At 38.8% G+C, this 13,254-nt stretch overlaps 2 protein-coding genes across 5 annotated transcripts; one reads left to right on the top strand and one right to left on the bottom strand.

Moving 5' to 3' along the window:
• The first annotated feature begins 1,482 nt into the window (after positions 1–1,482).
• smim29 (small integral membrane protein 29) lies at positions 1,483–5,315 on the top strand. Of its 2 annotated transcripts, none has more exons than XM_054609634.1 (6): positions 1,483–1,571; positions 1,655–1,735; positions 1,928–2,236; positions 2,372–2,397; positions 2,529–2,634; positions 3,719–5,315. In XM_054609634.1, exons 3-6 carry the CDS (start codon positions 2,129–2,131, stop codon positions 3,785–3,787), a joined length of 309 nt encoding a protein of 102 aa, XP_054465609.1. In that variant the 5' UTR covers positions 1,483–1,571; positions 1,655–1,735; positions 1,928–2,128; the 3' UTR covers positions 3,788–5,315. The 2 variants fall into 2 exon arrangements, with proteins under 2 accessions (XP_054465609.1, XP_054465608.1); XM_054609633.1 differs by having other exon boundaries at positions 1,910–2,236.
• A 2,012-nt stretch (positions 5,316–7,327) lies between these two features.
• Positions 7,328–12,150, bottom strand: hmga1a (high mobility group AT-hook 1a). Of its 3 annotated transcripts, none has more exons than XM_054609411.1 (5): positions 12,050–12,150; positions 10,829–10,947; positions 9,728–9,808; positions 8,314–8,370; positions 7,328–7,587 (listed from the first exon to the last, which is right to left on the bottom strand). In XM_054609411.1, exons 2-5 carry the CDS (start codon positions 10,925–10,927, stop codon positions 7,522–7,524), a joined length of 303 nt encoding a protein of 100 aa, XP_054465386.1. In that variant the 5' UTR covers positions 10,928–10,947; positions 12,050–12,150; the 3' UTR covers positions 7,328–7,521. The 3 variants fall into 3 exon arrangements, with proteins under 3 accessions (XP_054465386.1, XP_054465387.1, XP_054465388.1); XM_054609412.1 differs by lacking the exon at positions 12,050–12,150 and adding an exon at positions 11,805–11,910; XM_054609413.1 differs by lacking the exon at positions 12,050–12,150 and adding an exon at positions 11,809–11,910.
• Between the last annotated feature and the right edge of the window lie 1,104 nt (positions 12,151–13,254).

The raw sequence follows: 13,254 nt of genomic DNA, 5'->3' as shown, positions 1-13,254 counted from the left end.
TGTTGTTTTGCATGGGTCTTTGATTAAAAAAAATGGGATGTGCTCTAATGTTAAAACATATCACAGCCACAGTTCTTCTTTTGTACGTGAGTAAATCGTCTGTGTGTCTCAGTTGCAACGTCAACAAACTAAGATGCAGTGATGATAGCAGGTCGTGTTATTTATGTCGATGATAGCTCCGGATGTAGTTCAAAACGATTTGTAGTTCCCCATAACACCAAGTATAAATAAATAAATAAATGCATAAATAAATGTATAAATAAATACAGGAATAAATAAATAAATGCTTAAATAAATGTATAAATACAGAAATGAATAAAGAAATTAATAAATGTAAGTGAAAAGAAATGTAGAAATAAATGTAGGATATGTATTTATTTATTTATGTCCTGTTTGATTATTAACTTGTATTTATTTATCTATAGATTAATGTATTCATTTCTATATTTATTTCAGCATTTACTTATTTATTTATACTTTTATTTATTCATTTCAGTATTTATTTAAGCATTTATTTATTACTGTATTTATTTCAGCATTTAACTTATTCTTTTACTTATTTATTTCTGAATTCAAACATTTATTTAAGCATTTATTTATTTATTTCTGTATTTATTTATACAATTATTTATGCATTTACTTATTTATTTATACTTTTATTTATTCATTTCAGTATTTATTTAAGCATTTATTTATTACTGTATTTATTTCAGCATTTAACTATTCTTTTACTTATTTATTTCTGAATTCAAACATTTATTTAAGCATTTATTTATTTATTCTTATTTATTTATACTTTTTATTTATTCATTTCAGTATTTATTTAAGCATTTATTTATTACTGTATTTATTTCAGCATTTAATTATTATTTTACTTATTTATTTCTGAATTCAAACATTTATTTAAGCATTTATTTATTCATTCCTGTCCTATTTATTTATACAATTATTTATGCATTTACTTATTTATTTATACTTTTATTTATTTATTTCAGTATTTATTTAAGCATTTATTTATTACTGTATTTATTTCAGCATTTAATTATTCTTTTACTTATTTATTTCTGAATTCAAACATTTATTTAAGCATTTATTTATTTATTCGTGTATTTATTTACACAATTATTTCAGCATTTATTTCAGCATTTACTTATTTATTTATACTTTTATTTATTTATTTCAGTATTTATTTAAGCATTTATTTATTACTGTATTTATTTCAGCATTTAATTATTCTTTTACTTATTTATTTCTGTATTCAAACATTTATTTAAGCATTTATTTATTCATTCCTGTATTTATTTATATACAATTATTTATACATTTATTTATTTATATATTTATACTTACTATAAAAATGTCATTTTTCGTCCTCTATATTATGGGACTAAGTCGGACACGTTTACAAATACATGTATTTATTCATGTACAGTTTTGTGTAGTCATGATGCTTTTATTCTGACAGAGTCAGACCGGAGTGCTGCTGTCGGTGCCATGCTGCTGACCTGATGACGGAAGGCTGCAGCCTGCGCACCACAAACACAACAGAGAGGGGGTTTCCACGTCGCACAGTGAGTGATCATGTACGCAAATTGATCAAATACTACAAACATGTATATTGCAGCTCGTTATTAATAAACCTCCTCTCACACAGGGCTGCTTTCTGCTGGTGTCTGCTGCAAAACAACTTGTCATTAGTACCGGTGTCATCTAACGGGGACCGGAGCAGCTAGCGGTAACCTTAGCCATGATTATAACTCTTAATATGTTTACAGCATTGAATGCATATAAAAGGAATGTCTTTTATATTTAAAAAAAAATGAAATTACATAGTCATCAGTCTCTATTGCTACTTCCTTGATCTGCTCATCACTGTGTGCACATTCTTTTTATTCCCTCCTCCCATCAGATTTGTGTCTCTGATTAGGAAGGGCAGTGATACCATGTGGGAGTCACATGCACGACAAGGATGAGGCATAAACAACAAGGGGGCCCCTTCAGGAAAGAGCCACTGCACACTGTCCATCACAGTGAGGGGGTTTGCTGCTTGTAGAGGCCCTGCACAAGCAGCCACCCCCCCCAACACACACACACACACACACACACCCTCCTCTGCTGAACATATGCAATGAACAGCACCACTGAGCCCCCTGCCATTGTGGATGGAGATGTGGCAGTCAGCTATGTGTTGGTGCCATTTTTCTTCATCACCATTATTGGGATAGCTGCAGCTGTGGTGAGTTGGTCGACATGCACCAAAGTTAACATATAGTGCGTGCAAGCTGCAAAGGGGATATGTTGCAATGAATCTAGGCAAAATAACATCATAACTCCACATTATATGTAACTCCCTTAATTCTGTCCGTTTCAGGTCATGTATATTCGTAAGAAAAGAAGGTAGGCTTTTTAATCTACCTATATTGATTTTATGGCATAATGCTTTTGTGATAAAAGCCTGATTGCTTCACTTCTGTGAATCAGTGGATGTCATTGAATAAATATTGGATCTCTCTTGTTTTGTCCCGCAGGATTGACAGACTCCGTCATCAGCTGTTACCAGTTTACACATATGATCCATCAGAGGAGCTAAATGAAGCTGAGCAAGAAATGTTGTGGAAAGAGGAGGACACAAGGGTATGACGCAACGTTGCTTTTTCAGACCTTTTGGAGTTTTTTTGTGTGTCATTGAGAAATAAGATCAAAGTCAGGATCATCACTTAGAAAAATGTAGTTTTCTAAATGTAGACTGTTGGATTAAGCATCTCCGATCTTAATACAACTGATATTTCCACATAAGACGGGGCTAATGTCGACTGTTTTTTCTTTTTAAAGTGTGTGGTTGTCGTTGGTTGCGCAGCCCAGCAGTTCCTCATTTGATCAGTCACTTCCTCCCCCACATAGAAACTTGGCGGCAAGAAGTGCAGTGAAAAGTATAGTGATAGTAGTGGTTGTAGTAAAATAGTAGAAAAGTTGCACTACTCGTTTTATTTGCAAGCCTCAAATCCCTTACAATAGCTGTTCAGTGGCTTTCCTGACCAAACATGACCGACACAGTTTGTCCTGTCAAACATTTCCTAGAATCAATGTTTATGTTTATTTAACAGAAGTTCCTAAAAGCAAATCTACATTTCAGTGTGAACATGTATCTTTCATGTTAACAACAAAGAAACGTCATTACCTGCTTCTGAAGTTCTTCTGATACTCCTGCTGGTGTAAATGTTCTAGTTTAGAAATAGATGAAATAGAAATAGATGGTTATAGATAGAATAACACTACACACATCAAATGATTGACCTGGTTAATTCCAGTCAAACATAATGCACTGAGTCGTGAGAAACACCAGGTGGCAGTGCTGACCACGTAGAGTTGTTCATTAAGTTTTACTCCAGTTATAATATAGAAATGGAAGAAAAATACCATCAAATCGACTCATGTATCAGTTAAAGAGGCTGCTACTATTATTGTTATTGTTTTTATTATTATAACGTCCTTAAATGTTCTGTTCATCCAAATCACAAAACTACATTTTGTCACTTACATTATCGTCATGGCTTTATACCACTCAGTGAATATCGTTTTTTTTTGTGGGATATAGGTGAACTGACCTTTTTATCACAGTGACAACAGTTAACATATCGTCATCAGAAACAATATTACGCTTAAGTTATGCCTTTTTAAAAATAAACGTGCTAAACACTTTGCATTTTTATGTCCTCAGATTGTACAAAGTTGGGCCAGAAGTTATCAACAGCGACGCCCTCTTCTGACCAAAGATGTCAATGCATGACGGCGGTTAACCATGGCTTAGGACATTACCATTGTGGAGACAACGCAACCACAGAGATCAGTCATTTTCGAAGTCATGCAGTCAGTCACTCTTTGTCCGTCTCGTTGGTTTTCCGTCCCTACCGTTTGCCGTTATCCATCATGTTTTATGTACAGACAGATCGTTCATTTCTGTGGTTCTGATTCCAAATCCCGTGTGCCTAATAGACACAGTACCATCAATTAATTTATTTGAAATTATTTATTCAAACCTTTGTTTTGTACTGTGGTATTCAGTGATATATGACTCAAAGGTAAGAAAGGTGGAGTCTTTCTAAAGATATAGGTCCCTGTGGGTTTACTCTTTTGTTTACGTGCATGATGTTGGAGTGGGAGGTGTGTGGCGAGCGGTTATCTTCCTGTGGGTTGCAGTAGGCATTCGCACTGACTGAAATTTAGGGGCAGTGTTCACAGTGTGGTAAGGGTACGAATGTTCTGCACTAGTTTAAAATCATCAGTCTTGCAGTGAGACGTTTGCAATCATTGCATGGATAGGTTGTTGTGAAGAGGTTGTTTGCCGTGCATTAAAAAACAAATATGGCTTCTTTGGTAGATGATTTTAGTTTTCAAGTTGACATGAAACACTGTAGTAGGTCTTTTAAATTCAAAGTTCCATATTGATAGTGATATATTTGAGAGATTTATTAACTAGATTAGATAGGTTGGGTGAATTTTCAGTTTCTTTTTGAGTCAAAGATTTGGACGTGCCCTTTTTGTTTTGAATTGCCTCCCCACGCCACACGATCCGGATCCTTTTGTGGTTTCGCCAAATCCTATGACTCCTATCAATGGCATGGAAAGACAGATATGGGTTTAATAACACCAACCCCCTCACATCCACAAAATGAGCTGTGACTCGTGCCCTGAATATGTCCTGTCTAACTGGCATGACACCAACATAAACGGACCTCCAGCTGAGGATGAATGCCATGGGTCTGACTGTATCAAGCACTCAGGAAACCTTGCTCTGTTTTTTTTTTCTTGACGAATTGTAACCTTTATTTGCCTTTGCATTTGTGAATGTAATCCTAATACAATGAGGTATTCTGTAAGGGGAACATTTATTGGTTATGATTATGTCTTAAGGGTAATGCCCAGACTTGATCTCATCTAGTATCACACCTAGATGTGTTTCAAAAAGGGGAATTGGTTTTATTATAGGTTTCACTTGCGATTTGTGGACCTAAAGACATATCACCGAACTCGGTTTATTATCTATGCATTATCTGAATGCTCTATTTTATGTTAAAAGACAAAATTATGAAGGATAATCACAATTGTATCTATATTTATATCCAACCATACCACTGGTTTGCACTGGTAAAAACACATGGAGCTCAGGATCCACATGAAAAGAAAAAATAAACTACTGATGTAAATGTGAATTTGGCAGCACTGTAAAAAAAAGAATGTCCCTTCAGATTGTTTTACCAGTGTGTTGCTTTGATTGGGGCCGTTTAATTGAACATGAATAAAGTGATATAACTCGTCTTTATGCTCATTGTAATTTGCATCTTAGTCCGTATGGTATGAAAGCACTAAAATGCACACCTGCATTTCAAGTGTTGGTGGGGGAAAAAAAATGAATCATAAGATGGATACATAAGTCAGAAAAAGTGACAGAAAATTGACAAAGAAAAATTCTTTATTGACCATTTCTGATACAAATTGTTGTAGGGCACCATAGAAATATAGACATTGTACATTTATATACGGTGTACATTAAAAAGAATGATCCCATCCTAGAGTTTACAGTATATAAATGAACGGATGTAAGATTGCATGTAAAAAAAAAAGAAAGAAATGATACCGATATTGTCCAGAGTAGTTTGAGGATGTTGGGGAAAGATACATGAAGTGACCGTTGAATGAGTACGGCGGTCAACAGAAGAGTTAGGTGGAAAGAGCGCCCGGTCTATCGCAAACATTAGTCCATGAATATCTGAACCAAACATTTCAGTGCACCAGAAGAATAAAAACACACCTGCTAATCTACCACAGTCAGCGAACACAGTTGTCAGGCTGACAGGTCTCCCTGACTGGCTTCACACATTAACCTGTCTGCGAGCTCCGGTTATGAACGAGCCATAAGACGCGCATGCGTGTGCGCACACAATCACAAAAATTGGACATTTTGGATATCTCATGACAATCAGGTTAAAAACAAAAAACCATTGAAAAAAAACAAACCAAAAAAAGAAAAACCTTTGTAATAACATCTTCCCAACTCATGCCAGAGGTTACATTTAAAAACAGAAACCCAGTTTAATGCAATTACACGGTAAAGTAAGCTGTTGAGTGAGGTATGAAAATACAGGCCATGTATTGCCCGTTTGCAGTTTTCCGGGTTCGTAACTGAGGTTGTAGCAGCTTAGGTGTGTGGAAAAAACCCAGTTAAGTGGACTGTGACTGCGGGTTCCCTGACACTTAGAAATACACAAACTTTTTTTTTATTTTATTGTAGCCGACAGAGAACAACACACATCTCCAAAAGACTAAGAAAGTAGATTACGGTTCTAGGTGATGACAGGAGGACCAAGCTAGATGAAGCAGTGAGAGCTAGATGGAATGAAAAAAAACGAAAACTTGCAGCCCTGTTGGATAGTAAAAATGCCACCAAACTAACCGCCATTACAATCAAACTCCTTGTTTGACCAATTGCAATTTGCCTTACGAGTGATTGGGTGAGCGCGTGGAAACTGAGGACCATGTGAGGACAAAGACGTCGATGTAACAGCATTTGTAAAAAGCTCCCTGAAGAAATGACACTGATGCTCTCTGCCTAGAACTATACCAACCCTATCCTTAAAAACACACATTATACCAAAAAAAAGATTTGAGTTTTATTATAACATGAAAAGCAGCACACTCATGTTTTTCTGTTGTTTTTTTTTGAAACGGTATGTAACCCGAAGGAACAAAAACAGTAAGTTATCAGACTAATGATACGCTTTACATCTCCCCACTACACGCAGAGGACCTTGAAGGAAGTTCGAGAAAACGTAACCATACCTAAACTGTCCTACAGGATGGGGTAAAAAGGTGGTGATGAGGATTCTGCTCTACCGGTGGGTGGAGTAAAATCAGTTAATGCAGATTAGGAAAAAAAGTGGGAAATACACCCCCTACCGCCTGTTATCTCATCTTTAATGCTGAAGCTCAACTCCATCTATAATACAATGCAAAGGATAGGTTAACCACTTCACACGAACACACACACACAAAAAAACAAACAAAAAAAAAAACAGCAAGTATAGGTAAAATTCACCTTTGTCCAGTACAAAACATGAAGAAAAAAAATCTATATGCCCTACCATCTCAGATGCAGGTCCAACGAATAAGTAACATTAAGCAGAGAAAACGTCCTACAAACCATATTTAGGGGGGAAAACTGAAATGTCCAGGCTCCTCGGAGCACACTTTTGTCCAGTATAAAAGACTTGTGATAACATGACATGTTGAGAAAAGGGCTGTTACCTTTCATGTAATTTCTTTAGATCTATGCTTGAGCAAGGTCCATCGTTCTATCCAGTGCTGTTGCATGATATTTGTACTGTGTTAACCCGTCCTTTGGAGCAAAGGGGGGGGGCTTTGTCGTGAAACAGTGGTCATGTGGTGGCACCTGGTGTTGGAGATACAGCCCAGTTCTGGTTAACAGTAAGTCAGTATGTTGAGTGAGGTAGCATGCGTTGTGAATTACTGGTCTTCTTCATCTTCCTCCTCCTCCTCGGATGATTCCTGGGATGCTTTTTCTTCCTTCTCCTGTGACAGAAGGGGGGGTGAAGTCTTTATTGTATTAAACCCTAAACATCACCTTTTAAAAAAAACAAAAACAACTAATTGTTATTATAAATCCCTTTGATAAACCACTATGGCATGAATAACACTCAGGGGAAGGGTGAGCCATCTGTAGTGAAATGTGATTCATAAGAGTGGTGAGTCACAATGAGGCATCCTGTTTTTGCTTTTTCCTGCTCACACTCGCTGCTGCCCAAGATGTTCATTCATAAAAATGAGAGGGCTGCTTGGGAGGGTAACTTCGGGTCATTCCTCTCTGTGACTAATTCGATCCAGACTCGTTGCAACAGTCCGCCCTAACCACTCGTGCACATGACAGAATGTTACGAGTGCCATTTCCCCCCCCCTCGATTAAAACATGCTCATTTGACCTGCTGCACATGTTACGTTGACAAATTGTGCAGTTACAAAAAATGAAAAACTGTCAAGACAAGACTCAAGACTTGGACTAGGAACACTTAAAAAGGAGTAAAATATCCATGTAGGTTCAGAGCTGTTCTATAATGAACACATTCCTTAACATAAATAGCTGTGATGAGTAACAATGACTCATCTGAGAGGAAGGAGACAGGCAAGGGAATTAGGAAAATGCAACTTCGCCCTGCAGACAGTCATAATTCAATCCGGGGCGTAATGGTTAAAAACAAAAAACGAACACTGATGTTACACTGTTTGTCGTGTGACTCTTACCTCCTTCTTAGGTCTTCCCCTGCGTTTTCCCGTTGCAGCTGGGGCTGCTGCTGCCTTCTGTGAGGGGGGAGAAAAAGGAGTACATGGTTAATAGAGCGCCATCTAGTGGGCCGCAGAGCTTCTGCCAAATGTTCTGATTGCATTTAACGTCTTCATTTACACACCATTTTATTTTTTTTATATCTAAAGTGCTTGAAAATTCATAGGAGTACATAACAGATATGACCTGTTATGTTTGACTATCACCAAGACAGGTCAGGTACAAACAAACAAACCTTTTTTTGTACCGTTAGCTAGCATAATGTTCCCTCAGATGCAGTGGATCGCTTTTTGCAACAAACATATGGGATAAATCTATTATATTTTAGCCATAACAGCTGTGCAATAAGCATATTTGCAGAGCAGTTTATTCTCTCCGCCTGTTATGTTATGTCATGTTTTTTCCTCTCATTTACTGGGTAAGATGGTCCTTGGAAAATTATCAGTCAGAAGTGGGCCATAAGTTACTAAAGATTGAGAACCCCTGTTGTAAACAAACCAAATCTGCACAGAGCTCTGCTTCTATCTGCCTGCAGATGGCGGCAGTACCTCTGTATTGAAACAGATAGAAAGGGGGCATTGGGTTCATTGGCTATTATCTGGAAGGCCGACAGGAACTGCACACAGGGCACTCCAGTTCGCTGGCCACCTGGTCTGAGGCTCAGAGACAGCTGGTGGAGCTGAGCAGAGACACAAACCCTCTGCAGCCTGGCCCTCGCTGCTAAACCTATATCATACATGTATGCGTGCTTCCTCTCTCTATCTCCCTCTCTCTTTCCCTTTCCCATACATAGCAGTGAAGACTGAGCGCACGGGGGAGCTGCAGGGTTGGGGCGGGGGAGAAGGAAAAAAAAAAAAAAAAGAAAATCAGTTGTTGCTATGGAGACGACGGGCAGAGAAGAACTAGGGCTGTGTGCTGGGTGGAGGCGGAGGGGTGCTTAGTGTCAGCTTGGAAACAGTCTTGCGGCCTCTGCACCTGCAACAAACTGTGCATGACAAGCTGCAGGAAGCTGGAGGACAGGAAGTACAGAGCATCACTCGTATGTATAAAAAAATAAAGGTGAAAAAAGAAAGGCAGTAAACCAAGGTCCTTACAATGGGAAGCCTAGGCCAGTCTATTTCTGACACCCGGGGGGGGGAAAGCAGCTACACTGCAGCCAACCAATATATCACAAGTAACAGCAGGACGTCCTTTTTAAGAGGATGGGGTTAGCTACTGTTAAAGCCTTCATCAGCCAAAAGGAATCAAGGGTTAGAAAAAGGAAATGATTGTGGCGTGGACGCTGTTCTGGCTCAGGATGCACATTAGCCGTTGCTGAAATCACAACGTAAAAAAATAAAATTAAAAAAACACCTCCAGAAGACATCGACTTACTTTGCCCTTGACGACCGTCTTGTTTTTGCTGCCCTTCGGCCGTCCTCTGGACCTCTTTGGAGCAGGGGACCCGCTTGGTTCCTGACAATCAAGACAGTGAAAATAGTTAGCATACTGCAGAAACAGAAACACTTTTACAGGTGACACTTTCTGTATATAACACATTATAATATGAGAAGGAGCAGGTCCCTGTACAAAAGAATACAAGCATAGATGCACTTCTACATGCAAGACTCTCACAGACGTTAAGTTCACTTCGGGTCAGTCCGACTGTCATGAACGTTAAAGACTGACGGGTGCTCAAAACCACATGTTGCCATGGAGATAAAACTATGTAAACTGTTATCAACTAAAACGTTCAGGAAGAAAAATATTGGTTCATAAACTGTAAACACAGACACGTTAAACTAAAGCAACCACACTGAGGTGCAGAAAGGGGATTATCCAATTTACCACTGAGGGGGATTACCACCAACTCAGAAATGCAAGGTAAATTCAGAATCTTGATCACGTGATCATTTGTGGTTGCAGGCCATATCATGGCAGACCTCTCTCCTGTTGCATTTTTGAGCTAGTGTTTACAACCGCAGCTCATAGCAACCGAGCAATTCAATACTGAAACACACCTCTCGTGAGTGACAGCTATGCGAGCCATTCTGCGCTTCCACTCGGCTATGTCATCCATTACATGACGGGCTGAGGGGGTGAGTCATGAGGAGGGGTTGAAAACTGGTTTAAAGGTGTTGGGTTACAGGTTGCTTACAAACTGGTCAGACACACACAGGAAGTTGGGTGTAGACTTCTAATGCTTGCGGAAGATAAGGGGGTGAGCAAATGGTCACAGAGGCTCGCTGCAGCCACACCGTGCTCCTCAGAGAGGCTCAGTGAGGAAGACCTGGAGCTTATGTTATAGATATGCACGAGCACCTCACCTGCAGCAACAGCTTACCTGAGCACTAGCTGTGACCAAAAGGGCGTGTTTTCTTAGGCATCTTATTATCTTAACTTACCTTTTGTTGTGTGTTTTAACTTGGTGACAGCCTCATGAAACACAAACCAGAAATAATGACCCACTTTAATGAGGAAATTGGCACTACTTACGTCAGAGGTCTTCACCTGGGGCTGCTTGCGGGGTCTTCCACGCCCCCTCTTCTCTGTTGCCTCCTTCTCTTTCGGCGAGACTGTCCCCTTGTCGCTCATATTTCCTTTACTCTTCAGACCTTGGGGGGAAGAGAGAGAGACACAGAGAGAGAGAGAGAAATAAATCACACCGGTTTAGGAGCTTGCAGCACGACAAACACAGAGGGGGGGCTGCTATTAAACTCACTGACCGCAACAACCAAGCCACCATCCGCCAAAAAAAAAAAAAAAAAAAAAAAAAAAAAAAAAAAAAAAAAGGAAACCTCACATCGGTAACGCGTTTAACTCAAATTAATCCGCGTGTATTTTGCAGATCTATTTCTGTCTTATCTGTGCTCCGTTACACAGACGGTGCCTCATGAACATGGGAGATTTACACACACACACACACACATATATATATAAAATCTCCTTGTAGGATATTGCTGTGGACTCCGTAGGCGGTCGCATAAATCTGCTAAAAAAGACTACTGAACCCGATGCTCCCTCGCCGCACCACCGACCATGTTTATAGGCCCCTTCTGCTGGAGCTGGAGCTGGTGTGGCCAATAATCAGGGCCTGCAATGTAGACACACACACACAGCGACTCATATACATGGCTGGTGTGTGTGTTCAGTGAGACTTCTAGGTAAATATTAAAAATAAAAATGCGTGCATGGACATTTAAAATAAAAAAAATATATAAATATATATATATATGCACAAACAAAACGCGGTCGGTTAGTTTGCGGTGGTTAAAGCCCAGACCCCTCAACAAAAGGCGGCTTCACATTTAAAGCATGCAACCCCCCCTCCTCCTTCACCTCCTCTCTGCTGAGCTACAATGTATCAAAATCTGCTTTTTTGTATCGAGCATGCACACACACACACACACACACACACACACAGAGAGAGAGAGAGAGAGAGAAAACCCTCCGCTGCGTTTCCTCCACTCACCTACCGCTCGGCTGTAATCGCTGCTCTGAATTTAAGACCTAATGTTTCCTTTAAGCCTGGCTGGTTGTACCCGGTTAAAAAGCCTTGCACGGCTCTATAGGCTGCAGCTTTTTATTCGTCAGTCTGAACTCAGCCCGCCCCTTTCAAATCCCAGCATGCGGCGTTAAATAAGGACGCTGCTATGAATTAAAGAAAAAAATAAAGAAAAATGTTTTTAAACGAAATAAGGTTTTGAAAATGCTTACCGGCAGGTTGAGAAGTTTGTTCTTACCACGTCCTAAAAATAGCACGTGTGTCTTGTCTCCTGCAGATAACGGAAAAAAGGCGCCAGGCAGGAGGAGTTTTGAGGCAATTTAAAGAGCCGCCCTCATGGGAGGGGCGGAGATATAATAAATGGGCCACCAACAGACGAAGAACAGGAGGACATCCTTCTTGTTCCCCAAGTTTGATAGTAAAATATCAACAACAAAAAAAAAAAGCATGTGTTTAAGTTGCAGAATAAACTTTTTAGCAATAAAGGAAAATATTAAAATAGTCAAAAGAAACTGTCTCTTATTGTGTGTGTGTGTTCAACAGAACATACCAGAGTCTCCACAGTGATGGTGGGTGAACTATGACCTCCCCCAATGTAAACATGAGCCGGTTTGAAGCTCAGAGAGGAATTTCTTTTTATTTTCCTCTTAACTTAAAGCGGTGGAAGACACACTCAGATTCCTGAGTAAAAGTAGCAACATCACAATTTAGAACTTCACCAGTGCAATGCAGGTGTGTCAAAAATGTTAAGTAAAAAGTAGGCAAGTGGGCTGTGTAAGTCAGCAAAATGTCATTTGAGTATCAAAGTTAGGAGAAAATAGTATCTGTAAGTACATATTTCCCTCTTAAATGTAGTGGATTAGAAGAATAAGGTGTCCTATATTGCTCTTGTTCTATTTTAAGGTGTTTTGTAGGTTAATTTTTTTAGATTAAATCTTCTATTTGAATACTTTAAATGTTATTCGTGATTTTCTTAATCACATCTCTGTCTTTTGGTACAGAATTTTAAACAGTTTAAATTGGTGAAAAACATTAGCAACAGTAAAAACACTGAGGGATCTACAAATCCTATTTTCTTTTCCCATCCACCCTTTCACCCGGCACAAAAACAACAAAGAACACAAAATAATATATATTTAATTACTTTAAAAAACCTTTAAAAAAGTTCTCATAGTTACTGATTTAAAAGAAATAACCTTTGGGATTTATTTTCAGTACTCAGAACACTTGAGAGAAGGGTATAGTGTTCAAATATTTTTGTAAAAAACTTACAATACACAAAATGAAGAGCACTAAAGCAACCCCAGGTTACTCCTCTGTTCTTTGCTTATTGTTCTAATTCAAATGGCTGCACAGTTTCCCCCATTTCTGATGCCTCTGGAGGACAGGCGGTAACATCTTCCAGACTGCTATGAAT

This window comes from Anoplopoma fimbria, chromosome 12 (assembly GCF_027596085.1).
Source record: "Anoplopoma fimbria isolate UVic2021 breed Golden Eagle Sablefish chromosome 12, Afim_UVic_2022, whole genome shotgun sequence".
Taxonomy (NCBI): domain Eukaryota; kingdom Metazoa; phylum Chordata; class Actinopteri; order Perciformes; family Anoplopomatidae; genus Anoplopoma; species Anoplopoma fimbria.
This window is presented reverse-complemented; position numbering and strand designations above follow the sequence as displayed.